General features: G+C 42.6%; 1 protein-coding gene across 6 annotated transcripts in view; it reads left to right on the forward strand.

The window, feature by feature from the left end:
- The window catches only part of SRPK2 (SRSF protein kinase 2), a 239137-nt gene that overhangs the window by 199393 nt on the left and 16575 nt on the right, over positions 1-23169 (forward strand). For all 6 annotated transcript variants that reach the window (XM_055301172.1, XM_055301176.1, XM_055301177.1 and 3 more), the window contains 5 exons: positions 1588-1694; positions 12839-13004; positions 14166-14191; positions 15681-15927; positions 16598-17080. In XM_055301172.1, the coding sequence (XP_055157147.1) occupies positions 1588-1694; positions 12839-13004; positions 14166-14191; positions 15681-15927; positions 16598-17080 (1029 nt within the window). The remainder of the gene's footprint in view (positions 1-1587; positions 1695-12838; positions 13005-14165; positions 14192-15680; positions 15928-16597; positions 17081-23169) is intronic.

Here is a 23169-nt window from a genome sequence, read left to right on the forward strand (position 1 = left end):
CCAGGGATGAACAATATATTCTCAAAAGGTTTCAGAGACATTTTAAATCTTTCTGTATGAATAACCTGAATATATTTGTATGATGGACTTTAGTGGGTCTAGTTCTGGAGAGTCCCTGGTTGACTAGAACACCCAGATTCCTGAGATTTCATTATTAAATGCTATGTTCTATATTGTGATCTTACATCATTGAGAGCTGCCTGGAGTATTAAACTTTATCTGGTTCTGCAAAGAAAGATACTCTTGGGGGGTGCCTGGGTGGCTCAGTCAGTTAAGCGTCTGCCTTCAGCTCAGGTCATGATCTCCGGATCCTGGGATCAAGCCCTGCATGGGGGGGGTGGGTCCCTGCTCAGCAGGAAGTCTGCTTCTTCCTCTCCCTCTGCCCTTCTCTTGCTCATGTACGTGCGCTCTCTCTCTCTCTCTCTCTCTCAAATAAATAAATCTTTTAAAAAAAAAGATACTATTGAAGGAAAAGGTTAAATATCTTCACTGTGTTTTGTAAATTTCTATTTTATAAAATGTTTTATGTGTTAGGAATATAGGCAGGCAGGCAGGACACTTTTAAGACAGGGTTTTTTGTTGCCCCCTCTCCCCCATCAGTCTTTTTTTTTTTTTTAAGATTTTATTTATTTATTCGTGAGAGATGGAGGGAGGGAAGGAGGGAGGGAGGGAGGGAGGGAGGGAGGGAGGGAGGGAGGGAGGGAGGGAAGGAGGGAGGGAGGGAGGGAGGGGCGCAGAGACACAAGCAGGCTCCATGCAGGGAACCTGACATGGGACTTGATCCTGGGTCTCCAGGATCAGGCCCTGGGCCAAAGGCAGCGCTAAACTGCTGAGCCACCCGGGCTGCCCTCCCCCCATCAGTTTTTATGAGGTTTTAGCCTTGCTTACTTTCATTACTGCTGATTACCAGGGAGGGGGATGTTGAAATGAGCAAGAGTGCAGGGAGGTGCAAGGTTGCATCACGGCCCAGCAACTTTTGGACTGTGTGAGTGACACTGGAGATCTCTTTGGCTCCTGGGTTCACTGTGGTTGCTTCTGTGTAAGGGTAAGCACATTGTTTGACAAGCCTACACTGAGTAACATGTAGGATATAAGTCCTTGGTAAATGTTAGATCTACCTATTTTGGTGAGAAACAGCCTGTGACCACTTTGGTATTATTGATGGTAGTGATGTTGCATTTTTATTTTATTTTATTTTATTTTATTTTATTTTATTTTATTTTATTTTATTTTATTTTATTTTATTTTTTATTTATTTATTTTGATGTTGCATTTTTAAATGTTTTTTGTTGTTTCTTAGAGAGTGCACGCATGTAGGTGTGCATGATTGGGGATGGGGCACCATGGAGAATCCCAAGCAGTCTCCATGGTGAGCATGGAGCCCAACGTGGGGCTCCTTCTTACTACCCTGAGATCATGACCTGACCCAATACCAAGAGTTGGACGCTTACCTGACTGCGCCACCCACGTGCCCCATGATACAGCATTTTATAAAGATAAAATTGCCAAGTGCTACAGTGATACTGCTTTGAGCAATTGCCTCACTCCAAGAAATGTGTCCACACGTGATCCTTAACCATATCCCAGATGTCTGCATGGTCTTCGAAGTGCTTGGCCATCATCTCCTCAAGTGGATCATCAAGTCCAATTACCAAGGCCTCCCCGTACGTTGTGTGAAGAGTATCATTCGACAGGTGAGGAAGCCAGGGCAGCCCTGCCCTCCAGTGCCTATCTGGCTAGCCTTTCAGTGCAAATTTCTGTTCTTAAATACACACACATGTGCATGCTGTCACAGGTCTAAATATAATCTCTTTTATAAATTTATGCATGTACATTACAGTGTACAACATTTGAACCTGTTACATCAGTTTTATAATTATCTAATCACATGTCATTCTGTCTTGTGAAGAGGGCAGTAGGTAAATGTCAGGCATGCATTTCTTTTGGTGTATTGATCTTTTGTTAAGGTAAGTGATACGACATACTGAGGAATTGTTTTATCTAATATCATTACTATGAAATGTCCCATTTAGTTCCTTATAAAATAGAGAATAAATAGATAATTTGTGTTTGTTTACTATTTCTATGTATCTTTGGATGGAGGTTAAATGGAAGATAATGTAAGGAATGTTTAAGTTATATCGGGAGTATCATGTTAGATTTGTACTTTATTCAATTGCCTTGACAAAAGAAAACCTTTAGCTGGGGTCTGATATTCTAGCAAATATTTATAGGATGAAAGTATACACATATGGAAGATCTCCTAATTAGAAATATTTACCAGATTCAGTTTTCTGCATGGAATATATCAATCTTATTCCTCATTGCCCTTATAGCCTACCTAGGAAAGTTACAGATACAATTTATTACTTGTTCTGTTGTCATGGACAATTGCCTTGGATAATTCTGCAGAGTAAGTAATATATCAGGGAGTTGCTTGGTTTGCTTGAGGAAAGGCTTATGTGATTTGGTGCCCATCCCTTGCCCTCAAGGCCCAAAGCTGGAGCTAGACTTGTTCAGGGTCTCTAGACCTGAAACACAGGCCTGGGTCCAGATTTCTTACATAGGAAACAAATGATGGAATGAGTCACGGTTAAAGTGACTTCAAGAGATGGGTGCCTATAGAAGAACCTTCCTAACAACTGTAGTATAGATAGTATTTGCTTATGTGCATATGAATAGGTTTTCATTTAATGAAGATTTCAAAGCTTAAATTGGTTTGTGAAAGCATCCTATCCTAGATTTTGCTTTTAAAGTTGTGTATAGGTCGCATCGTTCATCATTTATCTTTGTCTCTTTACACTGCAAATTGGCAGCTTGTCTTCTAACATTATAGATGTTACACAAGAAGAGAGATTGGAAAGAGGAGGGCTCTTTGCCTTGGCTTAGACAATGAAGTACTGTTCCTGGATGCAGTTGGTACATATACATGCCTGTTGTGAACTTGTGGCCAGCTTTGGCTTAATACTAATATCTGTTCTCTTTTAGATTTTAGATAGTAGCATTTTAACTTATTAATTATTTTAACATGGTTAATATATCAAATAAAAAAACATTTTTCCGGGATCCCTGGGTGGCACAGCGGTTTAGCGCCTGCCTTTGGCCCAGAGCGCGATCCTGGAGACCCGGGATCGAATCCCACGTCAGGCTCCCGGTGCATGGAGCCTCCTTCTCCCTCTGCCTATGTCTCTGCCCGCCCCCTCTCTGTGTGACTATCATAAATTAAAAAAAAAAAATTAAAAAAATTTTTTTTTCCTTTAATGTGGGGGGGGGGTGCGGTGGCAATTAACCTTTAACTGGAAATTTTTGATCCCTGAATGACAATTCCATATTTATGACTATTAGTGGCAACTGAACTCTAAAAAATCATCTTGTTAAAACTGAAAAAATTGGGAAGCCTGGGTGGCTCAGTGGTTGAGCGTCAGCCTTTGGCTCAGGACGTGATCCTGGCATCCTGGGATCGAGTCCCACATTGGGCTCTTTGCGTGGAGTCTGCTTCTCCCTCTGTCTTTCTCTCAGTCTGTCATGAGTAAATAAAATCTTAAAAAAAAAAACAAACTGAAAAAATTTCTTAATTATCTCTGGTTAATCCTGAAAATATTGAGATTTACATATTTTACAATAAGCAAATAATTTGAGAAGCTCCAGCTTGCATGTATTTCACATAGATCTGTCATCCCCTGGAACCCTGTACTTGGAAAGATGTCCATGGTTCCATAGGGGACTGGCCATGTCTCAAGCTGGCTCATGAAAGAAGGTGACTTTCAGTTGAGCCATTGATATTTATTTTGTGTTCCAGAACGGGGAACTTTATTGCCTTTCTCAGCAAGTAAAAACGTCTGCAAATCTAAAGATGAAATTCATGGGATTTAATGGAATTTTCGTGGGTCCTTGCTGAATGAACAAATGATTTTAATGAGTGCGTCATTCCCCGTGTAATTCACACACACACCGTGCTTTGGAGACTGAGAACTCTTAGAGTGTTTTATTGGTCTAGGAAGATTTCGAGGTGAAATTTTCATCTGTACTTAGTCATCATAGGCAATGTTAGTAGAAGTTTTGATTTTAGTGTGACCGCACCTTTTATTTTATTATTAAAATATCATGGATTCTGGATTTTTCCCCTAAACTTTCTTTCCTGTAAGTTTTGTTTTTTGTTTTCTGTTTTTTTGTTTTTTGTTCATTTATCCTTGAGAGAGACAGAGACACAGGCAGAAGGAGAAGCAGGCTCCTCACAGGGAGCCTGATGGGGGACTTGATCCTGGACCTGGGATCACGCCCTAAGTGGAAGGCAGACGCTCAACCACTGAGCCATCCAGGCATCCCTCCCGTGACTTTCAAAGTAGTAAATTGCTGTCTATCCCGGTTAATAATCCTTATAACCTGAGGATCCTTCATTCCCTTTCCTTTTTTTTTTATTTATGATAGTCACACACACACACACACACACAGAGAGGCAGAGACACAGGCAGAGGGAGAAGCAGGCTCCATGCACCGGGAGCCCGACGTGGGACTCGATCCCGGGTCCCTAGGATTGCGCCCTGGGCCAAAGGCAGGCGCTAAACCGCTGCGCCACCCAGGGATCCCCCCCTTTATTCCCTTTCACTCAGCCTATGGATTCAGTATTTCTGAGTATAGACCTTACAGTTACAGTGCTTCCTAAAACAGGCAAGATGGAGCAGCTTTCTAATACTCTTCCCACTCTGTGGCCTCCCTTGCCTTTGAAATCAGGTGTGGCTGACTTCTGGTTTCACTCACCTGCCATGTTTCACTAGTCACCTAGCCATCGATCCTTGCCATGGTGTGTGTTTTACTCCTGATCTTTGTGTTTCCGGCACCACCTTCCTTAGTTCAGACCCTTATCACCCCCAGCCAGTACCTTTTCATAGGCTCTCTACTCTCCCAGAGGCCTGCCCATCCTGCTCTATTTCCCTAGGCCAATTTTTTCTCCTTTCCATTCCTAAACAAAACGTTGCTTCAGTAATTCATATTACTCATTTAGAAACCTTTAGTGGTTTTCCAGTGCCTATTGTCTAAAGCTTAACATTTACTTTCAAGAAATGACATGTGGGAGGATAAAGAGCTTGGGGTTTGGTGTCAGATGTACCCTTCTCTAGCCAGGAACTTAGGCTAAGTTCCTTAACTTCCTTAAGCCACAATTTCCTCATGAATAAAATGAGACTAATAAAGAAAGGTACCTTCCTTGCTAGATTATTTTTTAAATGTAAAGGGATGCTACTATTGATTATTATAAATTTTTATTCAGTGCTTAGTATGTGCCAGGCATAGTTATAAGTACTTTACAAATTTTAATCCATTGACTCTTTACAATAACCCTATGAAATAAGTATTTTTACCCTTCTGATTTTATGGAGGGGGAAGAGAGGTGTGGAGAGGTTAAGTAATTTGCCCCAGTGATGAATTAACTTAAAAAGTAGTAAGCTGTAGAACAGGCATTTATACGTAGATAGTCTGGCTCTGGAACTTTGGCTTTTAGCATTTTGCCAAGCAGCATAAAATAACTTTAGAATTGTACTTGGCCTAATGTCCAGTAAAAATTAAATCACCGTTCTTCTTGTGAACCTGTTTAAGGTTTTTCTGCCATCTGCTGTCAGCCCGTATTTCCCTTCACAAATCCTGATTCAGCTTTTATTTCCTGGCAGGTAAATTGTTTCCCATGAATTGATTAATCTTTTAAATAGATAATATATGTAAATGTTCTAAAATGTATGTCCTTCAGGTACCCAGTTTCTCTCCTAGAGTCAACCAAGTTACCAGTCTCTTATGAATGTTCAAAGATGCCCAAGCATCTATAAATACATGCAGATTTGTCAGAGTTTTTATTCATAAATGTTTACTACTTTCATTTTGTAGGGATTTTAGAGAAAGTACTCACCTGGCTGTTTATTAGCTGCACATCTTTGGTCATTTCTTTTGTCTTAGGCTGCTGAAAACACCAAGTTGTCTTTTCTACCCATATTTTTAAGGACTTTACCAAAATCCTGCTTCCATGGCAGAGGCTTCCTTCCCACTCTACTCCAGTTAAGAGTGCTCCTCCTTCCCTTCTCCGTATGCCTGCGCCCTCCATTTGGGCCTTTCCTGATGATCATAGTGTCTTGCCCTATGAGCCACGGTTTCACAGCCCTGGCACTGTTGACATTCTGTACTGGAAAATTCCTGTTGTGGGGACCTGTCTCGTGCATTGCTAGGTGTTCATCAGCATTCCTAGCCTCAACCAACTAGATACCTGTATCAGCCACCCCCACGCCGGGTGTGACACTTATAAAGGTCTCTAAAAGTTGTCAGATGTCCCTGAGGACGTAGAATTCCCTCTTGTGGAAAACCACTGGACTGGGAAAGTATACCCAGTATGCACCTTTGCCAGTAGGCTTAACTTCAAATTATAACTTTGGCACTTACTGTTTTGTGACCCTGATCAAATGATGCAGCTTCTGTGAGTCTGTTTCCTCATTTGTGAAATTGAGATAATATTAGATGATTTGTGGAGATTAACAGGAGGGGCTGTTGATAGAGCATCCAGCGTGATGACCAGCGTGAAGTAGCCAGTGTGTCTCTCCACCTGTGTTGTGAGCTCTTGGAGTTATGAATTCTACGGGGGTTCTGTGTCTCTTTGTAACTTCCTTCATGCCATAGGTGGTGAAGGAATGTTTTTCGTAGGTTGTCTTTCCTTAAATGAAAGAAAGGGTCTACATTCCTCTTTTTGTTCTACACATTGGCTCACTTTCTGTGATTGGATGTGCTGGTAGACAAACATTACCACTTGTTTATATTTTAAAAGCATGACATGATTTAATCATCTGCCTTTTCAGGACTTCCCATACACTGTTCTCAGTCCTTTGGTCAGTTCTTAGCTGTCCTCCTGTAGCCATGGTGACTTGCTGGTGGCGTCTGGGATGCTGTGTGCAGCCCCTGCCTCTCCCAGGCTGCCTTCTTAGCTCAGGTGTGTGGAATCTTGTGTTAGTCTCTTCACCCTCTGGCTTTCATGTCTTCCTTCTTCTTAAATCAGCTTTATTGAGGTCTGTTTCATGTTTTTCTTTTATTTCTAAATCCAGAAGAAACAGGATACTAGTGTTGGCTGTGTTTATTTGTAGCGCTTGAAAGGTATGCTGCAGCTGCTGGCTTCTTCAGACAGTGTTGCTGTTCCTTAAATGTGACTTTGACTCGCTCATATATTGAAAGGGTCACTGACATTTTACTTTTTAAAATCTTATGGTGTAATTCACTGCCCTTTATAGGAACCCTGTAAGGAAATGGCTTCTTTGTAAGGGCAAGGCCCTGGTTTGGTGACTTTGCTAAAATTCTAGGAAAACTAGCAGTTATAGCTTGTAGCTCTGGATTTTTAAATTATTATTAATCTTTTCTGTAACTATGAATGTCAATGGCAGTTACAATGCTCTTTAGACTCCCACGTTTTTAAGCGCTGATTTGAATTCAGGTGGTATAATTTCGGAACCCGTGCTCTCAAGTGCAAGGCCCTATGTCTACATAGAAAGATCTGGGAGCATTTAAGTTACAGCATGTGTTTATCAAAGTATACATTCGTGGGTCTGTTTGTGGTAAATGGTTTTCTTTTCCTTCATAGTAGAGCTGGCAATTAGGTTGTTTAAAAGAATAGCCATTAGATGTTATTTACTAAGTGATTTATAATTGGTAACATGCACTGTACTATGTAAGCTAAGGGGACTTGTAAAATGCAGTGTTTTTCCGGGCTGCTTGGGTGGCTCAGTTGATTGAGCATCTGCCTTCGGCCTAGGTCATGATCTCGGGGGTTTTGGGAACAAGCCCCACGTTAGACTCCCTGCTCGGTGAGGAGTTTGCTTCTCCCTCACACTCCTGCTCTCTCTCAAATAAATAAAAAATAAAATAAAATACAAATAGAAGTGCTTTTCCATACCCCCGCTGCTGTGAGGCAGTGGGTTCTGGGGGCATATGAAGGCCTTGCCTGTTAGCACTGAATGCTCTTGTCTACACTTAGTATCAACTTACCATTACATTTATTTTGCTGCTCCTAGTGAATTCATTACCACTGAGCCAGGAATCAGTTATAGAACAGGAGATTAATTTTAAGTTGGTAAACATTTGTATATTCATTGTGGTAGTACATATGGTTTTTTTTTTAAATATTTTATGTATTTATTCATGAGAGAGAGAGAGGCAGAGACGCAGGCAGAGGGAGAAGCAGGCTCCATGCGGGGAGCCCATGTGGGACTTGATCCCGGGTCTCCAGAGTCACACCCTGGGCTAAAGGCAGGTGCTAAACCCCTGAGCCACTCGGGCTGCCCAGTACATGTTTCTGTCCTGACTTGGAATCCTTCTCCTCAGAATGTTGGGTCCTCAACTGGGAAATGTGGTGAAGTCGCTCCCCTTCACAGGCAGGAAGCCTCTTAGCCAGCTCATTGCTCTGTGGCGCCATCTGTGTGCAGGGCATGGAGGCTTTCTCTTTCTCCTGACCACATTCGCAAGAACAGCTCCAGGGTCTTCTCATGAATTCTCAGTAGTCCAGTGAGGACATGGAGCAGAAGGCTCTTTCAGGCCCAAGCAGACAAGGACAGTGTCCACTGAGTCTTCTGTGTGCGTGTGCATCCAGTTCTTGCCTCCTTCCGTTGAGCTGGGATTCCCACACTTCTCCATTCAGTTTAATGCCATGTCAGAAGCAGGTTGTCACCTCGTGTCTGTTTACTGAAGAAGAGAAATCCGTGGGAGCCTTAGGTTTCTCAGTAGGAAAGTTTCTTGGCTTGTGGGGTTTTTGTCCACACCCTGAGGAATGAGTATCTTGCGAATGGCTCCTGTGTGGGCTGGCCCTCCCATGCCAGTTGGGCTTCCCTTGGTGCTGCAGGAGCAAGGCCTTGTCCACAGAAATAGAGGCAGGCCAAGTTTCCTCACTCGTGATGTCCTGTGTTCAGGTGTGGGAAGAAGAAAGTACCCATGCGGTGACCAGAGTCAGAAAATAATCTGGAAAGTTGCTGTCATTCTGTTTTCTCTTTGCAGTTTAGTCTTTTGGAGGAAGCTTCTTTTTCTGGGTGGTGAGCAGGGCCAGGGAGACATCTTTGAGAGAAGTTCCCACATTATTTCTCAACTCACTCCTCCTCCAGGATCACGGGACCTATTGTAAAGCCGTGGTGGAGGGGAGTAGGATTATGTTGTTGATGCCAGTAACAGATGCTCTCCGCTATCTTCATAGGTGGACAGAAGGAAATCTGAGAGACTGTCTTGAACCAAGTCTCTTAATTTACACATGAATTTGAGGCCAGGGAAGGGAACTAGCTAGTTAGTGTCTGAACCAGAACTGGGGGCTCCTAGGCTCTGCCTTTGCTGATAAACTGCTGCTAGCCTGCAGGTCTGACTTCACGAGGAGAAAACTGGCCCCTTCTTTTGAGGGTGTGATCTGGCTCTGAATGAGCTGCAGCCCCATCCTTGGCCCATCTGTGCTTGGATTCATCTCAGCTCTCATGGCAACTGTAGATTCAAGCAGTTGGCAGGCGGGGGATCTCTCTGCAGCCTCTGCTGCCTCCTGCTGATGAGGCCAAGTATGTGTTTTTAGGCAAGAAAGACAAATATACTGGGCCTGGCAAGTAAAGGAAACACAGAAAATTAGTAGAGGCTCCTTTTAATTCTGTTTTTCAGATTTCGCAAGAGGAGATCTGTCCTTCAGCATGGAGCTTGATTCACTGCTTTTTCTCTTTTTTGTTCATCATCATAGTTACTTTACATAAATGATTATGTGATTGCCCATCATTACTGTTTATTCTGGATTCTCGGATGCTTTATTGCTTTAAAATTCACTGGCTGAGAACAGAAATTCTATTTTTCAAAATAACCGTTTTTTTTTTTTGTCTACAGCTAAAGACTTTTTTAAAAATTGTAATTTAGAATTAAAAGAAATTATGGCATCAGAATTTCATTGGTGGGATGTACACAGAATTTATCGTGTATAGCCCACTCATTAGGTGGGAGGAATGAGACCCAGAGAAGTTTAATACATAGCACAGAGTTAGTCAATGTTAGTGCATATGTTCTGACTTAGATTAGTTCTCCCACTTACTTTGAGCTTCCTGTAAACCTTGTTTTTTGTGGATATTCCATAGGTCATTTTTTAATTAAAAATTTTTTTTTCATAGATCATTTCTAATTCTTACCATATTTCTATTTAATAGGTATATTCCCCCCTTTTTTAAATATTTGAAAATGGAAGCTCAGACAGTGTAAGTACTTTGCTCAGGGAATGAGCAGTCTGCGAGTGGTGTGAGTCCCCTGGCCGTGTTTTAACACCGCACTGTGCTGTGCCTCTCAACGATTTCCTTTCAGATTTGCATTATCTTAATTAACTTACTTGTCTCAGCAGTCAGTTCTTTTACTATGTTCATTGTCAGACATCGTAAGCTGTGTTTCTTATGGAAAGGTAACCCTAGTTGAGTGCAATTGCAAATATTTTAAGTCTGGGACCTTAAATTCGTGCTGAGAACACTTTGTTCGTCTCAAGTGCCTCCTTGTCATTGGGAATTCATGAACACATTTGGATACTGGATCACATTAACTCTTATTTGTGTGGGCTCCCACAAGTAAAATAACCTGACTACCACGAAAGAGCTAGGGTGGAAAGATAGGCATGACTTGGGCATGAAGTGGTGGCAAAAAGATACTGACATTTTTACTTTGAGTTTATATTTGATATTTGAAATGCAGTTTCAGTTGGAAGAATTTTAAACTGTTTAAATTTTCTCAAAAATCTTGTTCCTTTGCCTCCATAGGTTAGACATCATTACTGTTCTTATCCATTAACTTCTTGTACTTCTCAGAATCTCTGTTATTCAGGTATAAAAATTCCCCCCATATTATTGCAGTTTGAATAAAGAAAGATGCATGAATGTCAGTGAATAACATATAGGCCCACTGGATTGTGTTCCCATCAGGATTATAACCTAATTCTTTATGGAAACGTATAATGAATCTTTCTTCAGGGTCCTTTGATGGTTTAAACATAATTTAATAGTTTTAATTGCAATATTATTGCAAACATTAAATCTTAATTTTAAGTGAAAAAAACAAGTGGCTTTTTTTCCCCTCTTATTCTAGTTTTATCTGTTCCTCTGTTTTGGTGCTTCCTAGGAACTTGTCAGCAGTTCATTAAATTGCATTTGTTACGCCTGTGGTTCATCTTGGTTTCTTTTTGGCCAGTCCCTTTCCTTCCCTTGGCATAAGACAGTAAGTTCTCTGAGGACACTGGGGCCATGAGCCCTGGGAGACAGTGAGCTGTGTTTATTACTATATGTCAGACACCTGGAATTGGGTGCATGACCTGTTAAGGAGTTTGACTGATGCTGGGTCAGTCGAAGTCATGTAAAAATGCTTCCTAGGGAAAGTTATTTCAGATGAATATAGGGATTTTCATCCTGTTTAAGGGGATGGGTCTTCCTTTTCTCATTTTCCTTGTGGAACCTCTCTGCCCCCTCATTTCCTAATGCTGTCATCTGTTACAGTTGTTTAGCCAGATACAAGAGACAGAAGCGTTGTGCTCTTGCTGAGAACTTTCTAGAGTGGGAAATACATATTATATATCCTTCTGCTTGTCTTTTTCCCACTTCCTTGTCTGTTGTGGACAAGACCCCAAAATGATTTACAGTGTATGATGATATTTATTAAATGCTAATGTTTATTGGGCATATAGAATTTCTGATGTACAGGAACTTGGGAATATTTTAAAAACATATTTTTGTTCATGGGAAGAATTGAAAGAATTCCTCTCCAGTGGAAATAATTTCAGATACACTGTGGTCACTGCACTCTGTAAATTTTGTGGGTTTTGTTTTCATGGATATTTTGGTTCAGCAGTTTCTTTGAGTTAATGAGGTTTTGTGATCTGGATTCCACAGCTGTTTACTCCTCCTTTCCTGCAGTATTAAAAATGTATACACATCATTAGACCTCATGGAGACGCAGGTTACACTTCATACCCACTAGGGTGACTAAAAAAAGAGAATGGTGTAGGCCATGACAAGGAGGCTAGAACCCCCATGCATTGCTCCTGGGAATGTGACATGATGTAGCCACTGTATAAAAAAAGAGTTACCATATGACCTAATAATTGTATTCCCGGGTATACACTCCAGAAAAGTAAAAACGTATATCTACACAGAAAGTCCTGCATTAATGGTCATAGCAGCATTATTTGTAGGAACCATAAAGGGGAAACAATCCAAATATCCATCAGATGAAAGGCTAAACAAAATAGAGCATATCCAGTGGAACATTATTTGACAGTTAAAAGAACAGAAGTACATGCTACACTTGGGTGGACCTTTAAAACATCATGCCTGTTCTAGGAGACTGTATGATTCCATTCATATAAAATATTCTGAACCAACAAATGTGTGGAGACAGAAAGTAGGTTAGCGGTTGCACAGGCTGGGGGAGCTGGAGGAGATGGAGAGTAACTCCCATTGGGTAGGGTGTGTCTTTTCTGGGTGATGAAAATGTCCTAATTTACATAGTGGTGATGGTGGATATCTAAAAACCATCGAATTGTACACCTAAAAGGATGAATTGTATGTAAATTACATCTCAATAAAGTTGTTATAAATGTAAGTATGTGTATAGATGCATTTGCTTCCATGAACATAAAGAATCTCCAGAATGATGTACATTGGTTGTTTATGGGAAGATGCTGGGCTCCTGTGGGGGTGGGGGCAGGAGGGAGATTTTTACGAGAAATTTGTGTCAATTTTATTTTGTGCCTTGTGATTATGTTACTTATTTTTACAAATGTTGAACAGAGAAGGTATTAATAACTCCTCTCTTCTCTTGATTTTACTATGACTAGGTCCTCCAGGGGTTAGATTATCTACACAGTAAGTGCAAGATCATTCATACTGACATAAAACCAGAGAACATCCTGATGTGTGTGGACGATGCATATGTGAGAAGGATGGCAGCCGAGGCCACCGAGTGGCAGAAAGCAGGTGCTCCTCCTCCTTCGGGGTCTGCAGGTGAGGAGCTAAGCCAGCTTTGTTTCAATTTGTTTGGGGGCGTTGAGAGCCAGCAGAGTTGCACTCTGAAAGCAGCTGAGTGAAACATATACTTGTTAGGAACTTTTGAGAGTCTGACAGCTAGAAATAATGAGACATTTTTCTTAAAAAGGTCTTAAAAAGATGCCCAATTAAATTATGCTTTAATATTTGAGTTACTTTGTCCTCCCTTAAACAATAATTTGAAATCCTGCGAGCTGTTTCATCGCCTGCACACTTCTCTGTGAAGGTGTACATGGTAACAGCTTGCTTGTAGCTGACCTATAGTCATCAGAATTTTCTTCCGGTTTTAGGTTCGTTAGAATGCTTCCTTGTCTCCAGTTAGTCTACATCAATCTGAGTCTAACTGATGAATTTGGAATTAGTTACAAAAGACCCAAGGGTGGGACAAGGCCAGATGCCTTGAGTACTGGCATATAGAGTTTTCTTTCTGGTTTCCATGGAGTGTAACGGCTACAGTAACATGTTGACCACTTTCCTCATCTCTTCATGTTATCTACACCCTAGTGCATTGTCCGGCAAGTGTGCAGACTTAGGGTCTGAAGTCCTGTGACTGACAGGGCTCTTGGGAGATGCACACTATCTCCTAGTCTTGTTTTCTACCATTAGGGTGTTTTTTTAGATCATAGACCTACAGTCGATCAAGCTGGCAAAGACTGGTCATGTGACTTCTAGAGCATTTATTTCTGTTGTATAGACTTGCCAAAGAGTTTTCAAACATAGATGTACATCTCCTAATTTACATTCATCATTTTATTGTCTATAAAATAAATTTGGTTAGATGACTATGTGATATTTGTGAACTCTTACCCATTTTCTTAAGTTATCAGTCAATGCTTTGAGATTGACTCTCTTTGAAATGAATGGGTATTTAATTCTAGATAAATAAGGGAAGTGGCCCAATGAACAACTACTTCTGTGCCTTTGAAGAGCCAGTCATTTGTTTGAGATGGATAAACTTTCTTCAGATCTCTGTGATTAAGAAGCTCTGTAGTTTTAACAGTTTTGAAGTTGGATAGCCATTAAAAGGCAATGATTACCTTCATTTTACAATAGAGATTACCTAATAAAGATACAGACCCATTTTCCTCTAAACATTCATTTTGTTTCATTTTGTTTTAGTGAGTACGGCTCCACAACAGAAACCTGTAAGTATTTACACATACACTTATATTCACCTTCATGTCAAAAGCAACTGTTCCTTATTGAGCTTTTCAAGTTGTAACGTTAGTCTCTGCTTCTCTCTGTCACAGTTTTTCATTTAAGATTGTTTGGGCAAACGGATTTTATGTTTTTTTGTTTTTGTTTTTTTTGTTTTTTTTTTCTCTCAATTGTAGATGTTTAATCCATCTTGATGTAAAAGATGGGCATGTTGATAAATGTTATGTATCCTTGAATATATGAGGCTTACTGTTTTCATAAGTTGAAGGGATTTTTAGAGTTGGAATAGTTAGAGATTTTCCCTGTTCACTTTCTAGGGTGCTGTTAGCTGACTCTGGTGAAATGTGACCTGATCAAGATAGAGTTCGAAGTGTGATTTTTACAAAACACTTAACATTATTTCTGATTTGCCTCCGAGATACCCATTTTTCTGAAACTTGCACTCTAATTTGTTTTCCAGCCACTAGTTAAATATGGAAGAGTATTGTCTGTTTTGTGGTCCAGTCATATGAAACAAGTTGCTTGGAATTAAAACTTACCCTGATGTCGCTAAACCTGTTTAGTTCCAGTAGAGGATAGAATGAATATATATATATATATATATATCTTGAGTTGATGAGTCACCTACAAGTTTTGAAAGAGCTTTATGAACCAGAAGCATTTGAAAGGAAATGTCGAGAAATTCAGAGTGCTGCCAGCAGCCCTCACTTTGGAATGAAAGTCCCAGTACAAGAGGGAGTTGTAATAATTATGCCACCTGGCTTACTGAGGAGCCGAATCATTGCCTACAGTCCTGCTGTGGTTTGAGCAGCTTGTTTTGATTATTGATTCTGTGGAAAGACTGTAGGCTGTCATTGCCAGCACTTTCCCAGTCACGTGGCCCTGATAGGAGGCTGACTGAAACTGTGGCTTTTTCTTTTTTTCCTTTACTTCACATGTTCATTGCTGACAGTTTCTGCAGTCCCGGCTGTTGACCCCAGCTCGTTGTGTGAGACCCAAACACCAGCATTACTGTTGACCAACCTTCATGGCAGTACACCTGTGCTGGCAGGCCTTTCTTTTATAGCAGGTAGTTGGGTAAGACATTAAGGAGAGGCGATACTGTTAGTTTGTTGATAGGCAGCAATAAAACTTGCAAGGGGTGCTTCTTGTTTAAAGGCCGGGGTATCTGAGCATTTTCCATTCTTAGAGTTGAATTGAAGTGGACTTCTTGAATTGGAGCTGTGTCCCTCTAAGGACAGGGACTGCTAGTCGCCCCCTACTTGATGTAAGGCAGCGCTGGTTTCTTTTTTTTTTTCTGGTTTTACTGTAACCCTAACCACAAGGTGGGTCTCCTGTCTGGGGACTTGGTCTTAATGAATAAGACCTGAGGAAACATGATTTGTTGGTATTTGCCATGTTGCTAGCACATGTAGTCTTGTGGAGTGCTTTAAAAAGAAGCAGACTGACCTGTGGTATTTTCTTCCCATGTTGTAGATAGGAAAAATATCTAAGAACAAAAAGAAAAAACTGAAAAAGAAGCAGAAAAGGCAGGCTGAGTTATTGGAAAAGCGCCTGCAGGAGATAGAAGAATTGGAGCGAGAAGCCGAAAGGAAAATAATAGAAGAAAACATCACATCAGCAGTACCTTCCAATGAACAAGATGATGAATACCGCCCAGAGGGCAAACTGAAAGCTGCCGGCTTAGAGGATGCGGCCGAGAGCGAGCCTGTGAATGACAACGGTCAGTCTGCGCGGGGTCGCGCGGGGTCCTGGAGCTTCCTGAGTGGGCACCTGCTGGGTCACCACATAGGCTGTGGTTGGGGAATATGGGAAACCGTCTGCCACTTCATTTGTAAAACGAATGCCAGAAATATGTTAGTATTTTAAAACAGTTTTTTAAAAAATGGAAAATGTCTAACACCATGTCTCGATCATACTAATGATTATTCTTTATTTTCTAATTAACCTTTAACCTAATAGTAGTGTATTCACAGACATTTTCTGAAGATTGTAGAAGAGAGGGTAGAAGTAGAAAGGCAACTCTATTTATAAAGAGTCATTTTCCTCCAAATCTAATTTTTTCTAATAAGAGTTAGCCAATTATTTACTGAATGAAAAAATGAGATCTAGAAAACCTATGATCTTACCCTGAGAACCAAGAGGTGCTTTGCTTTGTAGTACATAAATCAAGCATATTCGGGGTTGCCCAGCTGGCTCGGTCAGTGGAGCATGTGACTCTCTTGGGGTTGTGAGGTTGAAACCCACATTGGGGGTTGAGCTTATTTGAGGGAAAAAAATAACCCTAAATTAAGCCCACTCAACATTGTCCCTTGTTGGAGGAAATATGTACCTAGTGCCACTGTGTTAAGGAGAGTAACACATTCTGATTCTTAACCCATCAACTTTTTAAGGCGAGGCTGAGGACCAGGAAGAGAAAGAAGACACCGAGAAAGAAAACACTGAGAAGGATGAAGATGATGTTGAACAGGAATTGACCAACGCAGACCCTGCCTGGATAGAATCACCCAAAACCAATGGCCATATTGAGAATGGCCCGTTCTTACTGGAACAGCAGCTGGATGATGAAGACGATGAAGAAGAAGATTGCCCAAATCCTGAGGAATATAACCTCGATGAGCCAAATGCAGAAAGTGATTACACATATAGCAGCTCCTATGAACAATTCAATGGTGAATTGCCAAATGGACGGCATAAAATTCCTGAGTCACAGTTTCCAGAGTTTTCCACATCATTGTTCTCTGGGCCCTTAGAACCTGTGGCTTGTGGCTCTGCACTTTCCGAGGGATCCCCACTTACCGAGCCTGAGGAAAGCAGTCCATCCCATGACAGAAGCCGTACGGTTTCAGCCTCCAGCACTGGAGATTTGCCAAAAAGTAAGTGTCCCTCCCCGCCAGGTGTCTTGCTTTCCGTGGTCTGAGTATCATAACCTTGACAAATGCTCTGAAGGGAATTGGCCTGGAGGTGGCCAAGTCATTCATGTATGTATGCATTAACCATTTTCGCTGTATTACTTTTGTAATTCTGAATAAGTAATGTAATTTAAAATGTATTCTGTACCACTTAGGCTTTCTCTTGCGTTCTGAATATCAGATCTCATTTCTGAGCTTTTCTTATTCCTTCTATAGTTAGTGACATCTGCAATTGCAAAAACCTTCCAGGTCCAGCAGCTTACATGTACGATAGCTTTTATAGAATATGTAGTTTATAATTTGTACTTCCATCTGATAGTGTTATATTTAATTTTTGGTTTTTTGTTTGTATTCAGGGAAATATACCGGCTCTTTGTATTGAGGAAGAAGTCTCATTTTATTTTGATGGTTGTTCCTGATTGTAGAACTCTGCAACTGAAACGTTAAAGCAATTTTAAAGGAAGTGGCATGTGTTTTTATTGTGATTATGACTTTTGTCAAACCCTTGAGAGTGAATGCCACATGACCTGTCCCTACCTGTGTCATGCAAAGGGGCTCCAGTAAGCAATCGCAGATGGTTTCCATTCTAGCCCACAGAGGAATAGCTCGGAAACCTCCTCTGCTCCCTCTGCTGACAAGAGTGTTTAACACATGATGAGTCAGTTGACCCAGCCCTGCAGATAGCACAGGGAATCCTGCAGCCCCTGGAGTCCAGCAGGGGAAGCCTGCAGAGCTGTCTTTGTTACTTACTGGCTCTAGCTAATCATTCTAAGGATGTGGGTTGGTTGGTTTGTTGTTTTTGGGTTTTTGTGTGTGTGTGTGTGTGTGTGTGTGTGTGTTTGTTTTTACTTGAGTAGACATATCCTATCCTGTTCCTTTTTACTTTAACCAAGGGTCTTTGAAGGTGCTTATAAAATGTTTTCACATGGAAGGTAGGTTTACCTAGGGAAAGACTCACCTCTGTGTGTCTCCTTCACTCTCACACACTACTTCTGACACCTTTGGTCATCAAATGTGTGTGTAGGGGGTTTTCCGTACATCAGAAGCTTTTCCAACACCAGCTTGGTGTCCTAAAATTCATTTTTTTTAAATTTATTCTTTCTTTTTTTCGTTTTTTTTTTTTTTTGAGATTTTATTTATTTATTCATGACAGACATAGAAAGAGAGGCAGAGATACAGGCAGAAGGAGAAGCAGGCTGCATGCAGGGAGCCCTGACATGGGACTCGATCCTGGGTCTCCAGGATCACACCCGGGTTGCAGGCAGCGCTAAATTGCTGGGCCATTGGGGCTGCCTGGGTGTCCTACAATTTAACGTGATTTTGACACTGTCTGGAGACAGCATCAGATTCCACAGGTTAAAGGCTCAGTTCCCTACACCAGTGGCAAGTCCATGTTGGCATCCATGCTTCTGACCTATCAGCTGTGAATCAGAGGTTCCCATGAATCCCTGTTCAGGTTCAGTTAATTTGTTATAGCAGCTCACAGAATCAGGAAAAGAGTTCACTTGCTAGGTCACTAGTGTATTATCAAAGGATAGAACTCAGGAGCAGGAGCAGCCAGATGGAGGAGATGCAGAAGGTGAGGCTTTCGTGCTCTTTCCAGGCCTGCCACCTGCCCTGCAGTCTCTCACACATCCCTTCATATCATGCACACATGGATTCTTTGTTCTTCTAATTAACACCTTGGATTATGTCTTATAATCATTTTCAGCTTCTTGTTTCCTGATGCCAGAATTGTCCCAAATTTGGTCCACGTGAGCCTTTTCCAGTTGTCTCTTTTGTCCTGTTGACATAACCCCATTTTTCTTTGTGTCCTTCCTCGCTTTCTAGAACCCCATCCTCAATTCACAGTTTCTCTGCCCCAGGCTGGAGTCACTGTTTCTCCAAGCCATTTTTGAGACTTTTTTTTTAACCTTTTATAAAGTGTTCATAATTATAGGAACAGTAGCATGTTAAATCTACAAATATTCAAACATTTTTTATCGATGGAGCAAACAGTGAAAAGTTCTGCAATCATGACTATGGCATAGCTTCTCCTCAGTTTATTTTCAAGCTCTAATAAAGACTGTGCAAATGCACTTCTGTGCCTTTCTGATGTCTTTCCTTCTGCTTGGAATGTTTTCTCCTCCGTATATCCATTGTCTGTCCTCTCAGCAAACCTATTCTTGTGCCGACCACCACTCAAACACAAGCCCTACGTGGGTTCCCCAGCAGGTCTGTTCCCTCTCCCCTCTTTACCTACTGCTCATGCTTTTCTTAACTGAGTGGTCATTATTTCCACTATCTTTTTCTGCAGTGGGATGTAAAATCTCTGAGAGCACTGTGCGTTTTTTATCTTTGTATCTTCAGCATCTAACTCAGTGCTGTGATAAACCTTTATTGAATAATAAACAAATCAGTGATATCTGATTATATTCTTCTCCTCTTTGTCCCGCCTTTCCCCTTTCACCATCAGAATTTTATTCTGTCTAGCACACGCTCCATTCCTAGCGCCCTTTCTGGTGCACGAATGTCACATCAGGGAGAAATAGGGGATCTGTTTTTCACGTTGATCCAAATCTCCTCCTGAGCAGATCTTTCCAATATTGTTAAATTCTAGGTACACACCAGGGACAGGATCGCCCTATCTAATCACTTGTGTGAGGCGCTCCATTTTGTTTCCTGCCCCAGAGGTGGGTGGTTGGCCACTGACTCCTGCGTGGACACCAGACAAGAGAAACAGTCTGTGTTCAGAGTTGCTGGAGATCCTTGTGTTACAGCAGAGTACACACACATTAGGGAGTAGCAGAAGGCCAGACGGAGAGGATGGAGGGAAGAACTTCAGTGCAGGTGGAAGGATGTAGACTTTTCCCTGGAGTCACTGGGTAGCCGCTGAAGACTGAGAAGAGGAGGCAGGATTCCTTTTGGATTATTGGTTGCTGGAGTCACAGCATGCATCTTGGCCTGTCCCATCTGGTCCTGCTGGCTTTCCCTGCCAAGTAGTCCTCCTCACCCGACAGGGTACCAGGTAGCTGCCAGTTGTGGCTCCTCACTGCCTGTCCTATCCTCTGTAGGGCTGTCCAGAGAGAGCTTTCCAACGCACATCCTGTCATCTTCCCTACCTCTCCCTCCCAGGGGATGGACCTCCAGCCTGTTTCCACTCACAATAACACCCCGAGGCCCCACTCTATAAAGTTTATGAGCTTTCTGCAGAGCTCTCTGTGGCCCATTCACTGGCAGCTTGCTCTCTGGCACAGCCCGCCCCTCACCCCTGCTCACTCTGCCCCTTCTGCAGTGGCTTCTTCCTCAAGTTTCCCTAAAGTACTAACTTGTTTCTGCCTCTTTGTATTTGCTGTGCCTTCTGCCAAGAGCCTCTTGCCGTCCATGCCTGCCTTTGTTTAGGTGCCTTCTCGCACGTCACCCTCTCTGGAAACACTTCCCTTGCCCACCCTCCTCCTTGTTCATCTTCTTCCTTTGTTTTTCTTCTTTCTTTTCTGACATGGCGTGTGACTCAGTCATTTTTATTTACTTTACTGCCCACACTCCTACTGATGGGTGAGTTTCCTAATTTGGGGTGTGGGTGGGGGAGCCTTAGACGTCTGGCTTGTGCTATTCCCAGTGCCAAGATCGCACATAGAAGGGACTCAATAAGTACTTGGTGAATGAATGGGTCAGGCTCAGGCATTACATCTCCCGGTGCTGCTCCTTCATGGGCCTTGCACTTGAACCTCTGCATGTAGAGAAGGTACTCGTGCCTTTATCGTAAGGGTGTTTTAAAGTACATAAAGAGTCCATGTGAGCCCAGCACGGTGCCTTGCAGATAAGCGATGACGGCTGTCTTGTCACTTGGAGGCACCACCACTGCCACCTTACTATTTTCTAAGATTGCCTCACATGGAATGAAGTGTCACTTGGATGCCAGGTCATTGGAGGTAATTTACAGGCTCCAGTCCTTTCTGAAGTGGCCTCTTCCCACCTTTCTCTTCCCACTTTTCATTCCCTCCTTGGTAGAGGCAGAGAACAAGGAAGGGCTGTGGGAGGTCACCACATTGCTTAGAGGAGGTGATCCAGTTCCAGGACAATGCAAAGTTGGTATGAGTGCACAGCAAGCACGTGGGCCCCTGTGTTTGTTTGTTTGTTTATTTACTAAAGATTTTATTTATTCATGAGAGACACACAGAGGCAGAGACACAGGCAGAGGGAGAAGCAGGCTCCATGCAGGGAGCCCGACATGGGACTCCATCTGGGGACTCCAGGATCACGCTCTGGGCAGAAGGCAGGCACTAAGCCGCTGAGCCACCCAGGGATTCCCTGTCCCTGTGTTTATTTTTTTTATTTTTTTATTATTTTCTGTCCCTGTGTTTAAATGGGCTTTTCTGAGGGTTGCAGTCAGGTACCCTAACCCAGGTAATTATCACCCTGAGCAAAGGAAGTCAGAAATACAAGTAGGTCCTCCTTTAAAAGCCTCTTTTGTGTTCTTAAACAATTAAAAGTTCTGAAATGAATCCCCTGTTACTTGGAATGCATTGTGAGCAGGGTCACTGTTTACAGACCTGAAACAGGAGGGTAACAGCCTGTCACCAAAGAGGCTTTGTCTCGTAATCATAAATGAGGGGTGTTAAATGCAGAGAACCTGGATTGAACCTGTGTGATGGTGTCTCTTCAAGGGCATTTCCTCTAACCTAGTTGAATTCTGCAGCTTCTGGGAAGTGTATTTAAAGCACCTGGGAACCGGTGGTGGACACACCCCTTCTTCCACAGGCCTGCCCTCAGGCGCCAGCTTACTCTGAGTCAGAACTGGAGCTTCGCCCTCCTTCCTTAGACCTTTGATCTGAATTTGGCTTCCCCTCTTCTCTGCAGAGAGCCGGTGGGCCTTTGGTTCTGGCCGGTGGAAGCTCAGCCTGCAGGGGGGGGGCGGGTGGAGGCTACTTGGCTCTCCTGTGCTGATTGGTGTTGGTTGGTTGGTTTGGATGGGGGTGGCATGACCCCTTCCTCTTCTTTCTTGAACACTGAGCCTCACAGAATTTAGGCCATTTGCCAGAGTCTTACGAGTCGTTGGTGTTAAAACTCAGATTTGAATCCAGTTCTGCAAACTTCAAATTCCACTTTCTTGCCTGCTGACTCTCCTTGATTGAGAGACATGCGGGACTCCTCTGGCCATTTCTAGTGCTGCCCTCTATCCACTGGGTCAGCGTTCGTACAGTTCTGGAGCTCTGTTCTCTGCCTGTCCCCTAGTCACTCTACATTTTGCTTCCTCGTATGGGTCTTTGCTGCCTGCCTTCCCGTCATTCCCGAGTTCCTGTGTGTGTTCTGCTGGCTCAGACTGCCTTTGGTGAAGTCCACAGTGGACCAGCGTCTTTATAAAGAGGAAAGTGGTCGTAGGGCAGATGGCAAAAAGGGAACACATGAACCTGGCCCACCCACGTCGATCCACAAGCTGCAGGAGGGGGCTTGAGGGTTAAGATGTTGACCAGACTTCTCTGGCCCCTCTTGGGGAGCTCTGTGGGTGTCCCAGCTCCTGGGTGCCTTGCTTACTTGCTGCCCTGCAAACAGGTGAGCACAGGCTGGCCTTGCTGCTTGTGTGGGGATGCCAGGGACTCAGAGCCCCCTTGAGTGGCTCCACGGTGTTGGTATACCCAGAAGTCGGTTTGGTTGGCTTCAGCAGTGCCCAGTTTGGGGCGAACAGAGGGTATTTAATGTTCTGTGTTGAGTGGACTTTTCTGTTTAGTCTGTAAATACCATTTAAGAATTACTTCTGCAATGATAAGAGCCCTGGTTACATCTCATCCCTCCCAAAAGTCCAAGCTTTTGGTCAGTGTGAGAATTGATGAAGACGCTTACTTACTTCAGGATTTTCTGTCTGGGCTCCTCCAAGTTATTTTCCCAAATGACTTTGTCATTTGTCCCCTGGTTAACTGTGCTTGATATGGGCAGGGTCTGGACTTAATCTGAGAAGCTTTTCGGGCCCCAAGAGCCCAGAGAAGCTTAATAACCCTGTGTTGGCTGATGAGCTCCTCTCAGAGTCCCTCTGGGGTTAAGAGTGGTCTGAGTATTTGAGGTCTTAGAGGAACATC

This window comes from Nyctereutes procyonoides, unplaced genomic scaffold (genome assembly GCF_905146905.1).
Source record: "Nyctereutes procyonoides isolate TBG_1078 unplaced genomic scaffold, NYPRO_anot_genome, whole genome shotgun sequence".
Taxonomy (NCBI): Eukaryota; Metazoa; Chordata; class Mammalia; order Carnivora; family Canidae; genus Nyctereutes; species Nyctereutes procyonoides.